Source organism: Gymnoscopelus microlampas (assembly GCF_963454915.1).
Source record: "Gymnoscopelus microlampas genome assembly, chromosome: 14".
NCBI classification, from domain to species: Eukaryota; Metazoa; Chordata; class Actinopteri; order Myctophiformes; family Myctophidae; genus Gymnoscopelus; species Gymnoscopelus microlampas.
Genome location: NC_139951.1, coordinates 39,270,660 through 39,293,222, shown reverse-complemented (window position 1 = coordinate 39,293,222; position 22,563 = coordinate 39,270,660). Strand labels below are relative to the sequence as shown.

General features: G+C 42.0%; 1 protein-coding gene across 1 annotated transcript in view; it reads left to right on the top strand.

The window, feature by feature from the left end:
* LOC311060208 (disintegrin and metalloproteinase domain-containing protein 12-like) overlaps nt 1-22,563 on the top strand; it is a gene marked incomplete at both ends in the record, with an annotated part of 198,964 nt that overhangs the window by 82,766 nt on the left and 93,635 nt on the right. The window contains 2 exons of the mRNA XM_084078341.1: nt 6,028-6,104; nt 10,243-10,456. Of these exons, the coding sequence (XP_083934467.1) occupies nt 6,028-6,104; nt 10,243-10,456 (291 nt within the window). The remainder of the gene's footprint in view (nt 1-6,027; nt 6,105-10,242; nt 10,457-22,563) is intronic.

The following is a 22,563-nucleotide window of genomic DNA, read 5'->3' as shown; positions in this document are numbered from 1 at the left end:
AGCCGGGGGCACCTGATGGAGGGGAAAGGAACTGGTTGGAATAACGTGTTCCTTCCACGTGCTACAGTACGTCCTACCGGTGAAACCCCCCCCCCCTGTCAGGTGATAAGAAGCGGCTTGCTCGCTCCTCATGCATTGAAGGAAGCATGAGCTCAGTTCGGGGCTCTCCCCAGTCTGGCAGAGGGAGAGTAGCGCCCAGGATTTTACAAGCTTAGGAAATTGGCACGGGGTGAAAAATGGGTTACAAAAATCGTGGGATAAAGATTTAAGAAAAAAAAGAAATGGGGGTCCTTGAGATGAAAATGTAATATTTTGTGAACCCCACTGCCATAGCACACAGAGAGCCAGGGACGTGCACAGATAGACTCTAGGTGGTGCTAGAGCACCTGCCCTTTGCCCTCTTGACCAGAAGTGCCCTTTTGAAAAAAAGAAAAAAAAAGTTTTTTTCTTTTTCAGTTTACAGCAGGGGTCTTCAACAGGGAGTCCGGGACCCCTAGGGCGTCCTCAGAGTTACTACAGGGGGTCCGCCAAATCTTCATGTGATATGATTTTACTTTTTACCATAACCACTCGAAACCAAGCATCCCTTTTCTGAGGAGAACTTTAGCCAAAAATAGCAGATCTACAAGCTCACAACGCCTCGCGCTGTGAGGCGTTGTGGGCTTGTAGATCGGCTATTTTTGGCAAAGAGGTATAGGTGTAGAGGGAAAAAAGAGCAGACTGAGTAAACAAAAAAAAGTATAATTTACTTGAGCACCTGCCCCATAAAATGTCTGTGCACGCCACTGCAGAGAGCGAGGGGAGTGTCAGACCAGACCAGACCAGGCCAAGGCTGGGCTCTATAGCCCAGCCATACCGCAGCACGCGCCGCAGCAACAGGGTGGATGTTTGAACGGATGGACCCCATTGGGAGAGAGAGAGGGGTGACCTGTACCTCACCCCCGTGTTAAACTTGCGGGGTTTGCGTTTTAGCTCTGTACCCAAAAAAACAGACACCCCTTTGCACCCCCCCCCCCACCCCCCGACCCCCCACCCCCAGCACCCCTTCTTCATTCCTGTCTCATGACTAGAACCAGGCTCTTCGTTGGGAGGGTCCCTCCTTTAACCCTTTAAGGCCGGGAATGCATCTGTGTCATTTTAAAGATTTCTTTGAGTCATTAAAAAAAAATAGCAGATTTACAAGCTCGTGCTGCTATTTTTTGGAGAAAGATTTTTTTGAAAATGTGTGCAGATCTTTGAATATATATATATATATATTAGGGGTGGGACGATATATCGATATCGCGATATATCGTGATACTTCATCCCGCGATGAATAATCGATATACTGCTGAAAAATATCGATATTATAATATATATATATATATATTTTTTGTGATACTTTTTTTTCCGACTCTGTATTTGTGTGGTGATGATTTTTATCTGTTTGGTGCTATTTTATGTGTTTATGAATTGAATACAAGGACTATCGTGATATATTGTTGGTGAAATTTCTCGCAATATATCGAATATCGTGATATTATTGTTATCGAGGGCCTAATATCGCCACAGATATCGTATCGTGAGATACCCATATCGTCCCACCCCTAATATATATATATATATATATATATATATATATATATATATATATATATATATATATATATATATATATATATATATATATATTTATTTATTATTATTTTTCATGGCAAGGGGGTCCTTGCCATGAAAAAGTTTGAGAAACACTGATATATTAAGCAACATAAGTTAAAAAAAAACAAGGATAGGATTTAGAAGACATTTGTAGAATCCCCAGAAGCAAAGAATTGAGTTACAAGTGTTTGCTTTAAATATATATATATATATATTCAAAGATTTGCACGAATATTCATGTTTTTCTTTAAAGAAAATAGCAGATCTACTTGTAAGCTCATATATCGCGGCACTCTGTAGCCAAAGGAACACACAGTCAGATGCGTTCCCGGTCTTAATGGGTTAACTGGGAAACAAAGAGAAGGCTCAGAAGAGAGAGAGAGAGAGATCCGTAGCTAGAATTTATTTATACTGCCGGGCAGGGAGGAGACTGATATATTGGCTCCATGCAGGCTGGGGGATCTGGAGGGCTTCAGTCCCGGGGTGTCAGAGACGAGGTATATCCTAGGGAGTTGTCTTTAGTCATGACTCTATCACTCCTCCCCTGTTCATTTGTCTGCTTTATGGTTTCCCCCCCTTTTTTTCCTGCTCGACTCTATAAGCTCTCACAGACAGGCATTAACTAACAGCGGCTATAGAGAGCCCCCCCCCCCCCATTTTGAGAGCCAGTGCTAATTTAAAGGGTATTGGTTCTCAAAGTGGGGTTTCCTTGGGGGGTTTCCAGGGGTTTCCCCAGCAAAATGTGTCAATATATAGCATCACAATATTTTTTAACTTTTATACTTTGGCTATTAAAAAATAGCAGATCTACAAGCTCATAGCGCGGCACCGAGTGCCGCGCTACGAGCTTGTAGATCTGCTATTTTTGAAAAATCGTGAAAATTTGAGCAAATCTTTGAAAGATATATATTTTTAAAGCAAACATTTGTAACTCATATCCTTGCTTCTGGGCGGTCCCTGGAACAAAAATATTTTGAGATGGGGGTCCGCGGCCAAATACATATCATTTTGGGTGGTCCTTGACATGACAAAGATTGAGAACTACTGCTATAGGGAACCCCCGAGAATGGCCATCTTATTATTATAGGAACACCTATTGTTTGTTCAGATATTAAAGATGTATTTTCTATTTTTAATAATAAATGGATCGTTGTCGCCTCCTCCTCCCACCTCAAGCCAGGTATCAGCTATTAACCCATTGAGACCTGGAACTTGTGTCATATTTTGATTTGAGCTATAAAAAAAGCATTATTTTACACTTTGGCTATTCAAAAATAGCAGATATACAAGCTCATAGCGCGGCACTCGCTTGTAGATCTGCTATTTTTGAAAAATCGTGAAAATGTGTGAAAATCTTTGAATATATATATTTTTAAAGCGAACATTTTTAACTCAAATCTTTGCTTCTGGGGGGTCCCTGGAACAACATATTTTTTGGGGGGTCGGTGGCCAAATACATATCATTTTGGGGGTCCTTGACATGAAAAAGATTGAACACCACTGATATAGAAACAAACGTTTTTCAGAAAACTGTTGAGATTTAGTAGAATGGGCTTCAGGTCTCAATGGGTTAATCTCTCCTTATTATTCTGGAATACATGACTTTGTCAGCTTCTAGGCCCGGCTTCTCTCCCTCCAGCAGCGAGCGTAGGAACGGAGTCTATTCATATCCCTCATGTATCGATACATCACCGCCATGACCTCATCAAAGAAACATGAGGCGGTGGCATTAACCCATTGAGACCTGAAGCCGATTCTACATGTCTCCTAAATCTCAACAGTATTCTGAAAAAACGTATGTTTCTATATCAGTGGTGCTCAAACTTTTTCATGTCAAGGACCCCCAAAATTATATGTATTTGGCCGCGGACCCCCATCAAAATATTTTGTTTGAGGGACCCCCAGAAGCAAAGATTTGAGTTAAAAATGTTCCCTTTAAAAATATATATATTCAAAGATTTGCACACATTTTCACGAATTTTCAAAAATAGCAGATCTACAAGCTCATAGCGCGGCACTCGGTGCCGTGCTATGAGCTTGTAGATCTGCTATTTTTGAATAGCCAAAGTGTAAAATAATGCTTTTTTAGCTCGAATCTAAAGATGACACAGTTCCAGGTCTCAATGGGTTAAGTCGAGTGCACTAAATCCAGCGCCGCGCCCGCGCCCTCGCCCCCGCACGCTAGAGACCTTAATGTTCTCTTTCTATATTATGCCTCCAGCCCTCCATGTGTGTGCAGGTGTGTGTGTGTGTGTGTGCGTGTGTGTGTGTGTGTGTGTGTGTGTGTGTGTGTGTGTGTGTGTGTGTGTGTGTGTGTGTGTGTGTGTGTGTGTGTGTGTTTGTGTGTGTGTGTGTGTGTGTGTGTGTGTACGTAGGAGAATGTCAAGGATTCGGTTCCGCTCTCAAATTGAATTTATATCAATCGTTCTGGGGGAGGAGGGGGGACAAGATATAGTACGTTGCTATATCAGTTGTGCCCCAACTTTTCCATGTCAAGGACCACCCAAAATGATATGTATTTTGCCGCAGACCCCCATCTCAAAATAAGTTTTTCTAGGGACCCCCAGAAGCACAGATCGGAGTTAGAAATGTTTGCTTTAAAACATATGTATACTGTGTATATTCAAAGAGTTGCACAAGAAATCTGAAAAGATCATTTGAATTACTGCTCAATTGGAACATGAATAAAAATTCATAACGTGTCGGTCAAGAGGAACCTCTGATGCAGTGGTTTTCAAAGTGGGGACCCCCCCCCCCCCCCCGCCCCCAGGGATCCTTGAGAGGGTTCCAGGGGGTCCACAGCACAAGTTAGTTAATATAGTATAATATACTTATATAGTTAGTTAATACAGCATCAAAAGCAGTTTAACCTTATACAGCGGCTATACATTTTTGTATTAACCCATTGAGACCTGAAGCCGATTCTACATGTCTCCTAAATCTCAACAGTATTCTGAAAAACGTTTGTTTCTGTATCAGTGGTGCTCAATCATCAAAATATGTTGTTCCAGGGACCCCTCAGAAGCAAAGACTTGAGTTAAAAATATTCGCTTTAAAAATATGTATATTTCAAAGATTTGCACACATTTTCACGATTTTTCAAAAATAGCAGATCTACAAGCTCGTAGCGCGGCACTCCGTGCCGCGCTACGAGCTTGTAGATCTGCTATTTTTGAATAGCCCAAAGTGTAAAATAATGCTTTTTAGCTCAAATCAAAAAATGACACAGTTCCAGGTCTTAATGGGTTAATAAATATATTTTAACTACACAAATCTTGTATGGGGGGGCAGCAAATATTTTCAGATGGGGACCCCGTGGCCAAATACATATCAATTTGGGGGTCCAGCAGTCCTTGACATGACAAAGTTTGAGAACCACTTGTTTCTGATGACTGCAGAAACCTCCGCTCAGACGCTGAACATGCAAAAATCAAGCAGTCGTCCCGCTGGCCCTCAGCCACCTCCTCTGCCAGAGGCCAGCCGCTTGAAATGTACTGCCGTTTACAGCTCTATATTTAGAGTCAGGGAAAGTGGGGTTTCCTTTTATTTTGTGTTGCTGTGCAGGGTGGCAGAGAGAGAGAGAGAGAGAGAGGGAGCCCCACCTGTAGAGAGAGGCCCCTCTATTATAGCCTCAACCACCAGAATGACTGTTTTCACTGCAAACCAGACACTTCCTCTCCTTCCACACACCCTTTGTCTGCCAGGAGTGGTTAAAACACACACGCGCGCACGCACGCACGCACGCACGCACGCACGCACGCACGCACGCACACACACACACACACACAGGTTAAACTCACCCTGTTGGATCTCCGCCGCAGCTGGGCAGGTGGTCCTTATGAGGTTTCAGCGAGCGTTAGCCATGGGGAACGGCCAAGTTAGGGCTTTTTTTTCATGTACTTGATATCAACCAGAAGTGCTGTTTTGGACAAAAACCTGACCTTGACTTCACACATGATACTTCCGATCCCTCTCCATTTAGCCAATTAAACTCTATAATACTCTGCTGTACGGAAGTAGCCGATCTACAAGCTATGCATGAATCATTGCGTTTTAAAATATCTATTATAGCTGTGCTTAAAGGGATAGTTCACCCCCAAATGACTTTTTGTCACCCCATTGAGACTTGAATTCATGGGTTATTATTTTTATTTTTTTTCACATTCCTAAGCCAATAATTTGATGACCGACAAAGAGTCCTTGGCACGAAAAAGTTTGAGTACAACTGGTTTAGAAGGCATTTGTAGAATCGCCTCAGGTCTTAATGGGTTTATAAAGACATGCTATGTAATAAAATGACTTACTGTAGCATAAAAGGCACCTTTTAAAATCCCATGGGTTTATATTAAGTCTACAGTTATTAATATTATTATTCTCATGTCTCCACAGGAGAACTGCTACTATCACGGTGTGGTGGAGGACCACGCCAACTCCGATGTCAGCCTCAGTACCTGCACTGGTCTCAGGTGAGTGTGTGTGTGTGTGATGATCAGCATTGGTGGAAAGTCAAGTATTGTAGTACAATTCCGAGATACTAGAGTATTTCAGTTTTTCAATATAAAATGTTGGCGCATTTTGAACTGTTTTGAAAACATTTTGTTAAATGTGATCCCAATACTTTTACTCTAGTAAAAGTTTGAATAGATTCAAACGTTGTATTTTGGTATTTCTACTTTAACCACCCACTGCTGCTCAGGGCCATGAGCTGTGTGTTAGTGTGTCTTATCATCCTCACACTCACACAGTGTGTTGTTGTTTCCGCCCACGGAGCCGGTTGTAATGTCACCTGCTCGCATCAGCGATCAATTTCCCAGCGAGCGAACAAAAGAAGAAGGAGGAAGGACATTTGAAATCCTCTCCATCAAGGCATCTTATAGCTCACCTGGCACTATCTCTGTCTAGTCTGGCTGTGAAACAACAAGCTTCCACTGCTCTCTGCTCTGCTCTCATGGACTGGGGGGAAATTAACCAATTTAAAGGGATGGCTCACCATCCCTTTAAATGGGTTTATCGATTAGTCACCCATGGGACTTGATTTATGGATATTGTTTTTGTTTTTGTCACATTCCTAAGCCAATAATTTGATGACCAGCGGACGGCGGACTGTGTAGGCAGCGGTTCCGGTAGGAAACACAAAGGAGACTCTTTGTGTCTCCTACCGGAACCCTCGCCCCTCGACGCAATTGGTTAGACCTACAACCAACTACCAATTACAGTCTCCCATATTTGAATACTGGGCCCTGATTGGTCACCCACGTCCTCTGGAGCAATTGTTTTTTGCACTCGCAGATTCGTCTGGTCCCAGGCTACAAGCTCGCAGTGTGAGTTTGTACATCTGTTATCACATCTGTTATGTAATCACCAATGCAAAAATCTAAAATGACACAGATGCTTTCCCACAGGGAATAGCATGTGTAGACAGATCTCGGCGAGTAATGAATGGCATTTTTAAGAAAAATACACAAACAAGGTGATGAATTCAGCTGGGTTCGATTTTTAGGTGGAGGGGGGGGGGGGGGGGGCTCTGCTTTTGACATCCTACCTCAGGGTCATTCATTTTTTTTATCCCTGCTTTTGGACAGACTGAATACATGCATTCCCGATCGACCGACTTCAAACTCGCCATGACGCACACCGGCGACGTTGCATTTCCAATTTGCAGCATTCAACGGCTTACAAAGTTCTCGAGTATACGGCCTGAGCCCAACGGGCAGTTTAATTAAACAAGTTCAAAAAAGTATGTTATACACATTAACCTCCCCCCTCTGTTTTTATTATTTTATAAATCGAACCTTGATGATGATGACACCTTGGGCCTTCAGCCCGGCTGGGAGGTGGTTGTCTTCTTGGAGAAGGGAGCTGTGTTTGCAGATGTCAAAGCAAGGAGTAATGATGGTTGTAATATCACCGGACAACACCAGGAATGTTTGCACAAACCAGCCAAATTTCCTGCACCCCTCCAAGGAGCGATCCCACTGATTGTTAAGCCTCTGTTCTTGGCACTGGTCATTTAACCCATTAAAGACCGGGAACGCATCCGTGTGTCATTTTTTAGATTTCTTCGGCTATTCAAAAAATAGCAGATCTACAAGCTCATTAGCGCTATGAGCTTGTAGATATGCAATTTTTGGGGGGAAATCGTGAAAATGTGTGCTAATCTTTGAATATATATAGCAAACGTTTTTAACGTTGGGGGGTCCCTGGAACAACATATTTTGAGATGGGGGGTCCGCGGCCAAATACATATAATTTTGGGGGTCCTTGACATGGAGAAGTTGGAGCACCACTGATATGGCAACATAAACGTTTTTTTTTTTTTTTAAGATATTTTTTTGGGGGCTTTTATGCCTTTATTTCGATAGGACAGTAGGCTGACAGGAAATGGGGAGAGAGATGGGGGGGGGAGACACACAGCAAAGGTCGTCGGGAACGGGAGTCGAACCCACGACACGCTGTCGAGCTGGATTACCAGCATATGTGGTATGCGCCTGGACCGCTAGGCCAGCGGACGTCCCAAAACGTTTTCCTTTTTTAAAACTCTTTGTAGACTATATACTCAAAGATTTGCACAAATGTTTCAAGATTTTTCAAAAATAGCCAAAGAAATCTCAAAATGACAGAGATGCGTTCCCGGTCTTAATGGGTTAAAAAAAAAATGCTGGTTTCTCTGCAACCTGTCTCCAGACAGCGAGAGAGAGAGAGAGAGAGAGAGAGAGAGAGAGAGGGAGAGAGGGGCAGCAAGAAAAAAAAACATTTTGACAAGAGCCTGTGTTGCTTGGCGCGCGCACCACAACAAATTGCTCTGGGTTTTGGTTGGCAGCTATCGGGGACTTGGGGGGTTTCAATGTGAGTTCAATGTGGTCGCTGTGGATGTTGTGCGAGAGAGAGGTTTGTGGTGCTTCAAATCTCCTCCGCCGCTTTGGCACCGGACCTAATGCGTCCACGAGTGTAATTTTCAAATCACAGAGGCCACTTTTTTTTAGAAAACGGATGAGATGTTGACACAGTGGAAACGGGAGCTCCCATCAGCACCGCCGCCATGGGGATGCTACTTATTAACCCATTAAGACCTGAGACCGCGTCTAAAAAAATCTAAATCATAAAAAAAAAGGGAAAAAATACAAAAAAAAATAATTTTCACGATTTTTCAAAAATAGCAGATCTACAAGCTCATAGCGCGGCACTCGGTGCCGCGCTATGAGCTTGTATATCTGCTATTTTTGAATAGCCAATGAAATCTAAAGTGACACAGATGCGTTCCAGGTATCAATGGGTTAAGCACAATGTCTGTCTGCCTCGTGATTTGTTGCCACAGCCATCAGCTCAACTTTAATAACATCATTCAAGTGCTATACTTCCGTTTTCATTCTGCTATATCGATATAAAGCACGGTGTCTGCTGGCCTGCTGTTTATACTTGTTCGTACGATGGTGTCATGTGTAGAAAATAGCCATCGTGTCTCGGCAGCAGATTTGAACCGAAAACTCTTATCTGCAGAGCCTGTCAAACAAAGAAGAAACTGAACAGGAACTGGAAATCCGAGACTACTACAAGCCTACTTACTATACGATGAGAGAACATAATTACTCCAGTTTTCGCTTCACTACATTGGCTCCCGGTTGTTTTTAGGATTGATTTTAAATGTATTTTACTTGTTTATAAAGCTGGCAATGGTCTTGCACCTTCCTACCTCTATGGCTACCTGCCTAGATATGTTCCAACCCGCCCCCTCAGGTCTTCTAGTGCTGACCTGCTCCAAGTGCTTACAATAATAAAATAATAAAAAACACGGTGAAGCAGCATTCTGCTTCTACGGGCCGACGGCTTGGAATAAACTCCCATTACACCTAAGACAGGCAGTCTCTGTGGATAGCTTTAAAGCACAGCTCAAGACCTATTTCTTCACTCTTGCTTTTAGTTGATGTTTAAAGGTCCTCACTGTTTTTTTTAAATGATTCACTGTCTTTTTTTAAAACATGTTTTTAATGTTGTTTAGGTTTTTCCTTTTCTTTTTTGCTTTATTATTAATCCTTTGTACGTTTTCCGTAAAGCACTTGTGCTTTATTCTTGCTCTGTAAAGCACTTTGAGCTGTATTTCATGTCATGAAAGATACTATACAAATAAAAGTGTATTATTATTATTACACTTATGCTATTCATTATGACCTCTGGGTTCACCTAACTTAACCCTAACTTACTATTCTGCAAAATGTCTTCTAAATCCGGTTTTCTGAAAAACATTTGTTTCTATGTCAGTGGTTTTCAAACTTTTTCATGTCAAGAACCCACAAAATGATATGAATTTGGCTGCGGACCCCCATCTCAAAATATTTTGTTCCAAGGACCCCCAGAAGCAAAGATTTGAGTTAATGTTTGCTTTAAAAGAATATATATATTTCAAAGATTTGCACACAATTTCACGTTTTTTCAAAAATAGCAGAGCTGCAAGCTCGTAGCGCGGCACTCGGTGCCGCGCTACGAGCTTGTAGATCTGCTATTTTTGAATAGCCAAAGTGTAAAATAATGCTTTTTAGCTCAAATGAAAAAGTGAAAAAAGTGAAAAAAAAGTAACACAGCCAATGTCTCTCCTCTCTCCTCCCCCAGGGGCCTCATCTCACTAGAAGACAGATCCTATGTACTGGAACCATCTGCTAACACCACCACCACCACCGCCGACGGAACCCACTGGATCTACAGGGCAGAACACCTCGACCTCACGCCTGGTACCTGTGGCCACGACTTCAACACCTCCTCCGACCCCGCAGGAAACTACTGGAGTCAGCCAGACAGCAGCCTGTTCAGGGACTTCAGCACAAGGGTAAATAAAGACCTTATTGGATTCTCTGCCTTCTGTTTGTTTTGTTTGTTTTAACCTTAGCTTGAGCACAAAATGCTCTTTTCTAACTTATTGCTTCATATACATTCACATCACACCTGGGAGCTGCCGTAGCCGAGTGGGTAGAGGGGGCTGTCTGGGATTTTGGATTTGGAAGGTCTCTGGGTCAAACCTCAGCTCACCCAGACTATGCATGCACCTCATGTTACCACAGCACCACAAAGGCCTTAAAAACAAACAAATATTGGCACAATTATGGGCTGCAAAGTAGCCCCATTTAGAACCTCTCCCTCCGCTATGTAGCTCCGAGATGAGGTCCTATATTTCCCGGTGCCGTTTGAGCAGGACGTTGTCGCCCAGTTTCTTTATCCAAAAAGTAAAGGTTTTCTGAAACGCTCACAGATGTTTTAAGTTATACCTGGCAATAGGATCAGTAATGTTATCTCTACGGGCACAACTCGTGCGCAATGTCTTAACCCATTAAGACCTGGAACTGTGTCATTTTTTGATTCGAGCTAAAAAGCATTATTTTACACTTTGGGCTATTCAAAAATAGCAGATCTACAAGCTCATAGCGCGGCACCGAGTGCCGCGCTATGAGCTTGTAGATCTGCTATTTTTGAAAAATCGTGAAAATGTGTACAAATCTTTGAATATATATATTTTTAAAGCGAACATTTTTAACTCAAATCTTTGCTTCTGGGGGTCCCTGGAACAAGATATTTTGATGGGGGTCCGCGGCCAAATACTTATCATTTTGGGGGTCCTTGACATGAAAAAGTTTGAGCACCACTGATATAGAAACATACGTTTTTGAGAATACTGTTGAGATTTAGGAGACATGTAGAATCGGCTTCAGGTCTCAATGGGTTAAGTTATACCTGGCAATAGAATCAGTAATGTTATCTCTACGGGCACAACTCTTGCGCAATGTCTTAAAAACATGTAACCGGCTGAGGACAGGAGCGAGTTAAATCCTTTTTTTCAACTCGTTGGATAGATTTTTATTGCCAGGTAGAACTTAAAACATCTGTGAGCGTTTCAGAAAACCTTTACTTTTTGGATACGATGTGCAGAAAGGGGTAAGAAACATGTAAAGTGGAAAATGTGCGACAATGTCCTGCTCAAACGGCACCGGGAAGCGAGGAACCTCATGTCGGAGCCATACAGCGGAGGGAGAGGTTCCGTCGGAGCTAGCTGCAAAGGTGAGTGTTCATTTCACTTTGAGAGTGTGACCTAAGGATGTACTGTAAGGCAGGGGTTCTCAAACTTTTTCATTCCAGGGACCCCCAAATTGACACTTATTAGCCCGCGGACCCCCATTTGAAAAGATAAGCCAGGGACTCCCCATAAGAGAAGATTTTTACGGCTCTAGCAGTGATTCTCAACCATTTTAATTTTAAGGACCCCCAGTTTCACATGCATTAGGGCTACGGACCCCCATTTAATGGCATTTCTATCTCTGGGACCCCAATTCATATTGTAAAATCAATGTTAACTTAACTCTGAGAGTGTACAAATGGAACCAAATGGACCCGTTAGGGTCCATTTGGTTCCATTTGTACACTCTCTGAGTTACAGACCCATAAGGGTCCATTTGGTTCCTATCCATCATTTAGCTGGGGACCCCCTGGAACCCCCTCAAATACCCTTGGGGTCCCCGGACCCCAATTTGAGAACCAATGGTGTAGCTGTAACAGATATCATGTGACAGTAGATCATTTTATACGTTTAGCTATAAAAAAATCTTGAAAATGTGTGCAAATCTTTATATATAATATATTATTATTTTAAGCGATCATTTTTAACTAAAATCCTTGCTTCCGGGGGTCCCTGGGACAACATATTTTGAGATGGGGGTCGGTGGCCAAATACATAATCATTTTGGGGGTCCTTGACATGAACAAAGTTTGAGAAACACTGCAGTAGATGACTTGTTGTTGTTCTGTGTCGTTAGAAGGGGTTTTTGGGACGTGTTGGTGTCAAAAAATGTGGTTAGGATGGAAGTCTGTGGTCGTCTCTCTTCCGCTGAAGCAGCATAGAGTCACACACACACATCTCATCACATAGGAGCCACGGGAGAAGAAAGATTGCTCCCCTGGCGCCTCATTTGCAGTGGTGGAAAGTAACTAAGTACATTTACTTAAGTACAATTTTGAGGTATTTGTACTTTACTTTAGTATTTCCAATTTCCAATACTTTTACTTCTACTCCACTACACCTCAGAGGCAAATATTGTACTTTTACTCCACTACAATTATTTGCAACACTTTAGTTACTAGTTACTTTTCAGATATAAATTATGATATTATGAAACAACACATTAACCACTTCAGCCCTATTCTATACCGTGGCTATTTGAAAATAGCCGATCTACAAGCTCACAACGCATCGCGACGCGTTGTGAGCTTGTAGATCTGCTATTTTCAAACATTTTAATACTTTTACTTTTGGTACTTTAAGTACATTTCGATGCCAATTCCTTCGCACTTTTTTTTTACGTTGAAAAAAACTCTGGCACTGGGACAACATAGACAGAAATAATTCTGGCACTTAATCAAGTACATACATTTTGAATTCCGGGACTTTTTACATTGGGTATTTCTACATTGCAGTATTGATACTTTTATTTAAATAAAAAATACGACTACTTTTTCCTCCACTGCAGTGGGAACTGAGAAGTATATAGCGCTGCTTTTCGAGTGCAAGCGTTTGGTCTGAACTTCGGATCAGATCGCTCAAACTGTTTGTGCGCCTTCTAGTGAGGCAGCTCTGCCCACACTGAGATTGGATTGCCATCTTGACACACACACACACACACACACACACACACACACACACACACACACACACACACACACACACACACAGGATAAATCCTGGGATAAGTCACACAGGAGGGTGCATGGCTCACAGGACGCACGCGTTTCGCAAAGGGAGTGGTGCTCTTTAAAGATGTGACCACTTGATAAGTGGAGAACAGCGCGCCGATGGCTATCGCTACTCTGGAGCTGAGGAATACACCTGATTTATCAACTGTGGATGTGGAGGGAGGAGGAGATGTGAGAGATGGAGGGGAGATTACACGGCTGATAAACGCGGGGCTTGAAAGGGAGACGTGATGTCAACGTAATGTAAGACACATGTCAGGGGACTTAGGGGGGCGTCATTAAAGGGATAGTTCACCCAAAATGACTTATTTTCTATCAATTACTCACCCCATGAAGCATTGAATTCATGGAGATTTTTTTTTGTTTTCGTTGCATTCCTAAGCCAATAATTTGTCATCAAATTCATCAAATTATTGGCTTAGGAATGCGACAAAAGAAAAAAAAATTGAATTCAAGTCTCCATGGGGTGACTAACTAATAATATTTTTGTTGGGTGAACTATCCCTTTAAAACCACTTAACCCCTATGTACTTCATTAACTGGGGTCCCTCAGGTGTCTGTACTTGGCCCCCTCCGTTTTCCCTCTATACATCAAATCTCTTTGCGGAAAATAGCAGATTTCTACAAGCTCAACTCGAATCGTTATAGCCTAAGCTTGTAGATCGTCTATTATTTTCACCAAATGTTCGCCTCATATTTCATCATGCCCCGGATAGGGGAGGCATGGGTTCTTCTTGTGGTTAAAAGTGTCGAGTCGGCGCCGCTATTCCGCCATCTAACTCCGACGGGTATTGAGATTGGCGGTGTGTTTCGGCGAGGCCGGTTCCACGTGTCAATTCCACTCTGAGACCACTTTATTCACGCGCTCCTCAAGCCCAATTTATGCTTTGATGCACCATGACTTAAGTATGACTAAGTATCAATTGGGCCTCATCCACACATTATGATTTATGTCGGTAACTTACCAGTCATACGTTTTAATTTTTTCCAGTCTCACTGCACCGTGACACACGCTTTTGCGGGTTTCAGTAACATCCAAAGAATATGATTGCTGATGATGAGGAGTGTCGTTGCGCTGGGTTGAGAGATGGCACGAATTGTCTCTGTTGAATCGCAATTGGTGCAGTATGTGTGATGAGCTAAATGCAGTGGTGGAAAAAAGTACACACATTCTTTACTTAAGTAAAAGTATCAATACTTCAATGTCAAAATATCAAAATGTACTTAAAGTACCAAAAGTAGAAAGTAGTGATTGTGCAGAATGTCCCATTTCACAAGTTTTCAAATGTATGAAATATATAAACATCTTCTGAAAATAGCAGATCTACAAGCTCACAATGCGTCGCATGGCGACGCATTGTGAGCTTGTAGATCGGCTATTTTCAAATGGCCAAAATGTATATAGGGCTTAAGTGAGAAATGTATGTTTTGTAATAATAATCAAAATCCACAAAGTAACTAGTAACTAAAGTTTTCAAATAATTGTAGTGGAGTAAAAGTACAATATATGCCTCTGAGATGTAGTAGAGTAGAAGTAAAAGAACTTAAATTGGAAATACTCCAATAAAGTAAAAAATACCTCAATATTGTACTTTCAGTACTTGAGTAAATGCACTTATTTACTTAACACCTCTGGCTAAATGGAATTAGCATTGAGACCACCAATGAGCCAGCGCTGGCGAAACAAGTGTCGATTTCACTCTTGAGGAGTTTAACCATACGGGTCCACTTTTACACTCCTCAAGCAAGGCGAGTGAAAAAGTCTCATTCTTGTGATTTATAATGCTGTAGAAAAATATGGTTTTGCTCTCCTGGGTGAGAGATTTATTTTCTATGTTGCGCTGCATTTTTTGCCGATGACACGGCACTCTTTCATTCAATTAAGATCCCATAATACAGCCCCGCCTTTGCTCTATCTAAGAGATGTCAGGAGGACGAGAGGGAACATTGGCTCCTAAGTGAAGACAGAGACACAGAGTAAAGAAACAATGCTGGTCAAATTTCTTAGAGGATTTGAAGAAACTTCTTTCCAAAAGACAAATGAACGACTACACTGCAGTTATTTCATACATTACAAATCACAGAATATGAAAACACAATAAAGCCCCAAGAAGGGGTTTATGTTCATGGTGGCGTAATGGATGTTTTCCAAAGTCAGAGTTGTCAGCTAGTAAAGAGAGCAACAAATGGGCTTTGTCATGACCAATGAGAAACAGTAGTTCACTACCAGAAACTAAGGGGGTGTTGGAGTGGGGGTTTTGCCCTCACAAAGGCTTGCAAACGTGGTACACACGAACACACATTGGCATGGCCTTTAGCTATGTTTCACCCTTATCAATAGGCTCTATGCACAGCAGCCATATTGAAAAGAAATTGGGCCCCTTCCTCACTTCCTTCACAGGCGTTACCAATGATACTAATGAAGGCTCTGTTCCATTTAGTGTGGCATTGAGGTTCACAAACGTTTTAATTTCAAGGACCATCATAACTCTGAGAGTGTACAAATGGAACCAAATGGACCCATAAGGTTCCATTTGGTTCCATTTGTACACTCTCCGGATGCTAACCAACTTGAATCCTCAATGTATTTCCTCTTTTCCCTCACGGTAGCTCTTGTAACGGGCCCCCAGAGGCTTAAGGCTGCTACTGAGCACACACACACACACACACACACACACACACACACACACACACACACACACACACACACACACACACACACACACACACACACACACACACACACACACACACACACACACACACACACACACACACACACACACATACACACAACTCACTACCAGTGCAGGAAAGTAACTGCAATTTTGAACTTATACTTGTGTAACAGACTATTTCTACAATAGGGTCTTGATATTTTTACTTGAGTAAACCTTTGAGTACTTCCACCAACACACACACACACACACACACACACGCACGTACGCACACACACGCTCCGGAGGCCCCCAGAGTGTTTGGCCTCTGCAGGGATCAACCTGAGAGATGTGTTCTGCTTGAGAGGCCAAAAATACATTAGAGAGGCATCTTGGCAAAAGTTTGGCATTCGGACGAAGAGAGTTAAGTGGAGGAAATGACAGAGATATGAGTGGCATTCGACTCCAGCGTCTCAGTGTGAGCTTGTGAAAGTGTGTGTGGTCATTGCCTGCAGGACAGAAATATGGCCACTAGCGCTGACACGCTGTAGGTCTCCTTTGCATGAGAGCCAGACCGTTGCCAGATGTTTGGAGTCCGACGCTGATCCTGATTTGTAGTGTCCTACCCCACAGATTACAGATGTTATGGAGCAATATTTTAGTGAAAAATCAATTCTAATCAATTTGAAAATGTTTGATTTTTGATTTTATTAAAGTTAAAATCTCTACCTCTCTCTCTCTCTCTCTCTCTCTCTCTCTCTCTCTCTCTCTCTCTCTACCAATATTGATACCAGATTGAAAGTGGTAAAAAATCGGGACACATCAGCTGCTTATTCGATGTCTTCAAAAAAGTCAAATGTTGGCTGAAATATCAACAACACCGACATTTGGGTCAGCCTGCACTCTTAAAGGGATAGTTCACCCCCAAAAGGACTTTTTTTCCTATCGATTAGTCACCCCATGGAGACTTGAATTCATGGATATTTTTGAGTGGTGCCAACCACTCCTACATTTGACTTTGTCCGTGTGTCCGTATGTCCGTCCGTCCGTAACTCCGTCCGAATGTTTGAGCACGGCTGATTGGTCAAGCTTCACGTGACACGTGACAATATGTTGTCACGTGTCACGTGACAACATATTGTTGCTTATTGCAACACAAGGATGCAACCAGTTACACTTTCAAAGGCACCACTCTCTTCACACTGGGTGTGATTTTGTGTGATTTTTATTGTGTTTTTGTAGCATTCCTAAGCCAATAATTTGATGACCGGTGGCGGCTCCGGTAGGAGACTCAAAGTGTAAACTTTGAGTCTCCTACCGTCTTTCCGCACAGTCATCAAATTATTGGTGTGTAATTGATAGAAAATAAGTCCATCTTTTGGGTGAACTATCCCTTTAATGCTAATTCCATCTGATTGATCCCACATAAACAGTGAGTGCCATCTCAACCCAGCGCCCCGCACACTCCTCATTAGCAGGCAGTCACATTCTTTTGATGTTGTTGAAACGGCAAAGACAAACCATAGTGCGGTGAAAGTAGAAAACAAGTTTTGAATATTTTACTGTAAAATACAATTATAGAATCATATACAATAATAAACTTTACTCACTTTGCTTATCTATAGTTTGGAGTAGAGAGCAGCGAGGATGCAGGTTGCCATGCTAACGAGGGGGAAGAGAAAGCCCCCTGTGTGACATTTAGCCTGCACGATAACAGTGTTTATTACGCGGCTTGGTTGAATGCTTGATTCTGATTGGCCAATTGCCGAATTCAGCGGTGTGTTATTTCTTGATAATGACCGATGAGCTCAATAACAGACCGCTGTCGAATCAAAGGCACAGAGCACCTGTTCACATCAACCTGCGCTGCTTCATTTTATGCTGTTTCCAACATGACAGCAATGTAAACAAACACACCATGTCATTTACAACTAAACGTTGCTCTCAAGAATGTTTTTGAAAACATTTGTGTGTGTGAGAAATAGACGATGCAATAACCGAAAAGTGATTCTATTTGAGCCACTACACTTCCTTGTTTACCGAGGCAACGTGTCCGCCCCGGTCTAACACTTATGGAATACTTTCATTGCCGTAAGCAAGGAAATACTTTGCTTTGTTGTTACTTTTGGGTCATCATTGAAAATGAAAGCCCTTCAGGGTGATTGTCGGGCTTTAATTTTAAACAATGACTAGCTACCCGTACATTATCCCTTATCCCTGTGTGTGTGTGTGTGTGTGTGTGTGTGTGTGTGTGTGTGTGTGTGTGTGTGTGTGTGTGTGTGCGTGTGCGCGTGCTTATGTGTGTGTGTGTGTGTGTGTGTGTGTGTGTGTGTACAGTATTTACAAATTAAACAGATGCCCTGACATGGATATTAAAGTGCTTTCCAACTTGGGTCACCACACACACACACACACACACACACACACACACACACACACACACACACACACACACACACACACACACACACACACACACACACACACACACACACACACACACAGCGGTGACATCTGCTCAGTGCCGGGGTTCTGGACGTGTCCCAAATGGGTGTCATCGTCTTCACGGTCTTGCTCGCCCACTGCCACTGTCTACATGTGCTGTTAACCCATTAAGACCTGAAGCCAATTCTACATGTCTCCTAAATCTCAACAGTTTTCTGAAAAACGTTTTGTTTCTATATCAGTGGTGCTCAATCTTTTTCTTGTCAAGGACCCCCAAAATGATATGTATTTGGCTGCGGACCCCCATCAAAATATGGTGTTCCAGGGACCCCCAGAAGCAAAGATTTGAGTTAAAAATGTTTGCTTTAAAAATATATATATTCAGAAGATTTGCACACATTTTCAAGATTTTTCAAAAATAGCAGATCTACAAGCTCGTAGCGCGGCACTCGGTGCCGCGCTATGAGCTTGTAGATCTGCTATTTTTGAATAGCCCAAAGTGTAAAATAATGCTTTTTAACTCAGATCTAAAAATGACACAGTTCCAGGTCTTAATGGGTTAAGTGGTTCTCAAAACCTTTCCATGTCAAGGACCCCCAAAATGATATGTATTTGGCCGTCGAGCCCCATATATCTTTTTCCAGGGACCCCCAGAAGCAAAGATTTGAGTTGAAAATGTTGGCTTTGGCTTTGGTTCACTTGGCTCAGCTCATGGAGTCACACAGGAAGCCTTATAGCTGAGGGTTCTGGCATCCCAGCGGCGTTGATGTCGTCGCTCGTGCGTAAGCGCGTGTTAAAAGGTGCAAAGCCCCTATCGAGTGTACCACCTGCTATATTTAGGTCGCCTCCTCCCAGAAAGCTGTGTGTGTGTCTCCTCCTGCTTCTCCTTCTGTGTCTCATGCTCCTTCTCTCCAATTCCCCCCCCCCCCCCAACACACACACACACACGCACACGCTCACGCTCACACTCACACTTACGCTCACGCTCACGCTCACGCTCACGCTCACGCTCACGCACACGCACACACACACACACACACACACACACACACACACACACACACACACACACACACACACACAGTGTTGCCAGGTCTTCTTCTTATTATTTTCCCCAAGATCTTATTTTTATTTCAGCTTTTTTTGTTGTTGAAAATAGCAGATCTACAAGCTCACAACACGACGCGTTGTGAGCTTGTAGATGTACTATTTTCAAATAGCTGATGTACAGTATATGTTTAAAGTGCTCATGTGGCCCACTGTCGCTTCTTTTGGGCTCGTTTTCCTATAGACTTGGTTGCTTGTTTCTCTCACAGAATCTGGCAACACTGCCCCCCACACCCTGTTCTTTCTCCACAAAGTGGGTCCTTGAGGGGGTTCCAGGGGGTCCCCATGAAAAATAAGTTAACATACCATCAAAAGAAGTTTAACACGTTTAACACTATGTTATGCTTTGGCTATCAATGTGGGACACACAATGCTTTACTTTACTTGACTTTATTTGTTTATTTAGACGGATATACACGGCATATTAATGAACAATACATATCAATGTACCGCTAATGTAAATACACTGGATTTAGCAAAGATGCTAATTTACATCTGCAGTTCCCACATTCAAAAAAAACATAAAAACAAGCAGACAATAGAGTACAATAGAGCTGCAACGCACTGTGAGAGCATGTAGATCTGATATCTTCTGCGAAGACACATATGTATAACCCAAGGGTCATAATAACAGTAAACCTTTAGTTACTAGTTACTTTGTAGATTTAGATTATTATTACAAAACATACCACTTCATCCCTATATCAGCCATTTGAAAATAGCCGATCTACAAGATTGTAGTTCGGCTATTTTCAAAAGATTTGTATACATTTGAAAACTTTAAATGGGACATTTTGTATAATGAGTACATTTACTTTTGGTACTTTAAGTGCATTTTGATGCAAATACTTTTATACTTTCACTCAAGTATATTTTGAATTCCGGACTTTTTTACTTGTAACAGAGTATTTCTACATTGCAGTATTGATACTTTTACTTATGTAAAACATTTGAGTACTTTTTCCACCACTCAGTAAAGAGGGTTTATTTTGATAAGGACTAACCATCATCTTCCTCACAGATACTGCACTGTTGGAACCTGTTGACACTGACTGTACATATATATATTCATGAATGTGTTCACTGTTGATATAGTCTATAAATTATACATTGTATCCATTCATATATTCATTGGCAATAAGATGCATATTCATTCATATATTCATAGACTCAAGGGTTTGTTTGTCACTCGTACAAGTACAAACAGCAGAATGTTGGTGCAGCATGCTCTGCAGACTGAGCTAACAATAACAATATGCAATGACAATAACAATTGCTGTTGGTGACTGTGTATTTAACTTATACTGTATTTACTAGCCTGATGCCCATTGGGAACCAGTAGTGGAAAGTACATGTACTTAAGTACACTTTTGAGTAACTTTTTACTTTATTGGAGTATTTCCCATTTCCAATACTCTTACTTCTACTCCACTAACACCTCGGTTCCCTCTGGGATACACACACGGCAAGTTTGAAGTCGGTTCTCGGGAATTTGCGGTGGGGACAGGGTGACACCCGGACACCAGTGTTGATTTCGTCGACTAAAACTATGACGAAAAATGTCCGTCGACTACCTTTTTTCACTGACGAAAACTAAATAAAAACTAATCTATGATGACTAAAACTAAGACTAAATATATTGACAATTTCGTCCACAAATAAAAACTAGACTAAAATGTGAGGGACTAGTGGAGAAGAGATCCAGTAGAACTAAAAGACAAGTTATTTTATGTTTGGCTGCACTCTGTGTTGCGCTCTGAAAATAGCAGATCTACAAGCTCACAACGCGTCGCGCTGCGACGCGCTGTGAGCTAAAAAGAATAGCAAAAAATTGCATGTGAGCATGTAGACCGGCTATTTTCGGCAAAGAGGTTTGGTGTTTGTCTATGAAATCTATGAAAATACAATTTTATACAGTATATAGTGGGGGGGGGTCCCTGCTTCATCTCTCTTTCGGCAAAAACGTTCAAGACCCCCTGCTGCTAAGGATCGCACGTGTGCATGATTAACGGAAGGGCTTTAGGTGCTGAAGCACACGGCACCAACCTTGGGGTTGCACCAAACGCCGGGGAGAAAGTGAAAGAAGACTGAAGCTCACAGTTGTGAGCTTGTAGATCGGCTATTTTCAGCATGCAACCAAGTGTAAAATCAGCCATTACGACGCCATCAAGGCACCGCGAAAATACATTTTAGTCGACTAAATCAACTGTAGATTTAGTCGACTGCAATATGATTATGTTTAGTCGACTAAAACTAGACTAACGCTAAGACATTTCAGGTGACTAAAATATGACTAAAACTTAATGGAATTTGATTCAAAATACTATGACTAAAACTAAATCAAAATACGCTGTCAAAATCAACACTGCCGTTGATTTGTCATGCATTTATAGATAGATATGTATTGATGTTGATGTTTATTTGACTGTAAATTGGCTGGTGGGTGTAGAGAGGCTGTCTGTTAATCCCCGTCCCCCCTTTTTGAACGCTAATCATGACCATCTGAGCATCCTTCAGCTGGGTGAGGTTGAAACTGACCCCCCCCCACTGGATTAATAAAGGTCTACCTACATATGTTAACCCATTCATTCAGACAGAGACCCCAGTGGTGCAGATGTCTGGTGTCAGAACTTATTCGATTTCATCTCTATTTTATCTTTTATTGGCTCTTTGACTCTTTCTCTTAACCCATTAAGACCGGGAACGCATCTGTGTCACTTTAGATTTCCTTGGCTATTCAAAAATAGCAGATCTACAAGCTCATAGCGCGGCACCGAGTGCCGCGCTATGAGCTTGTAGATCTGCTATTTTTGAAAAATCTTGAAAACATTTTTTTTTTTTCTTCTTCAAAAAACTGTTAGGATTTAGAAAACATTTTTAAGAATCGCCTCAGGTCCTAATGGGTTAATACCTGTTCCTGTGTTTTACTGCCGCTGTGACACCTGAATCTACCCCCGGGGATCAATGAAGATTTATTTGATCTTAACGT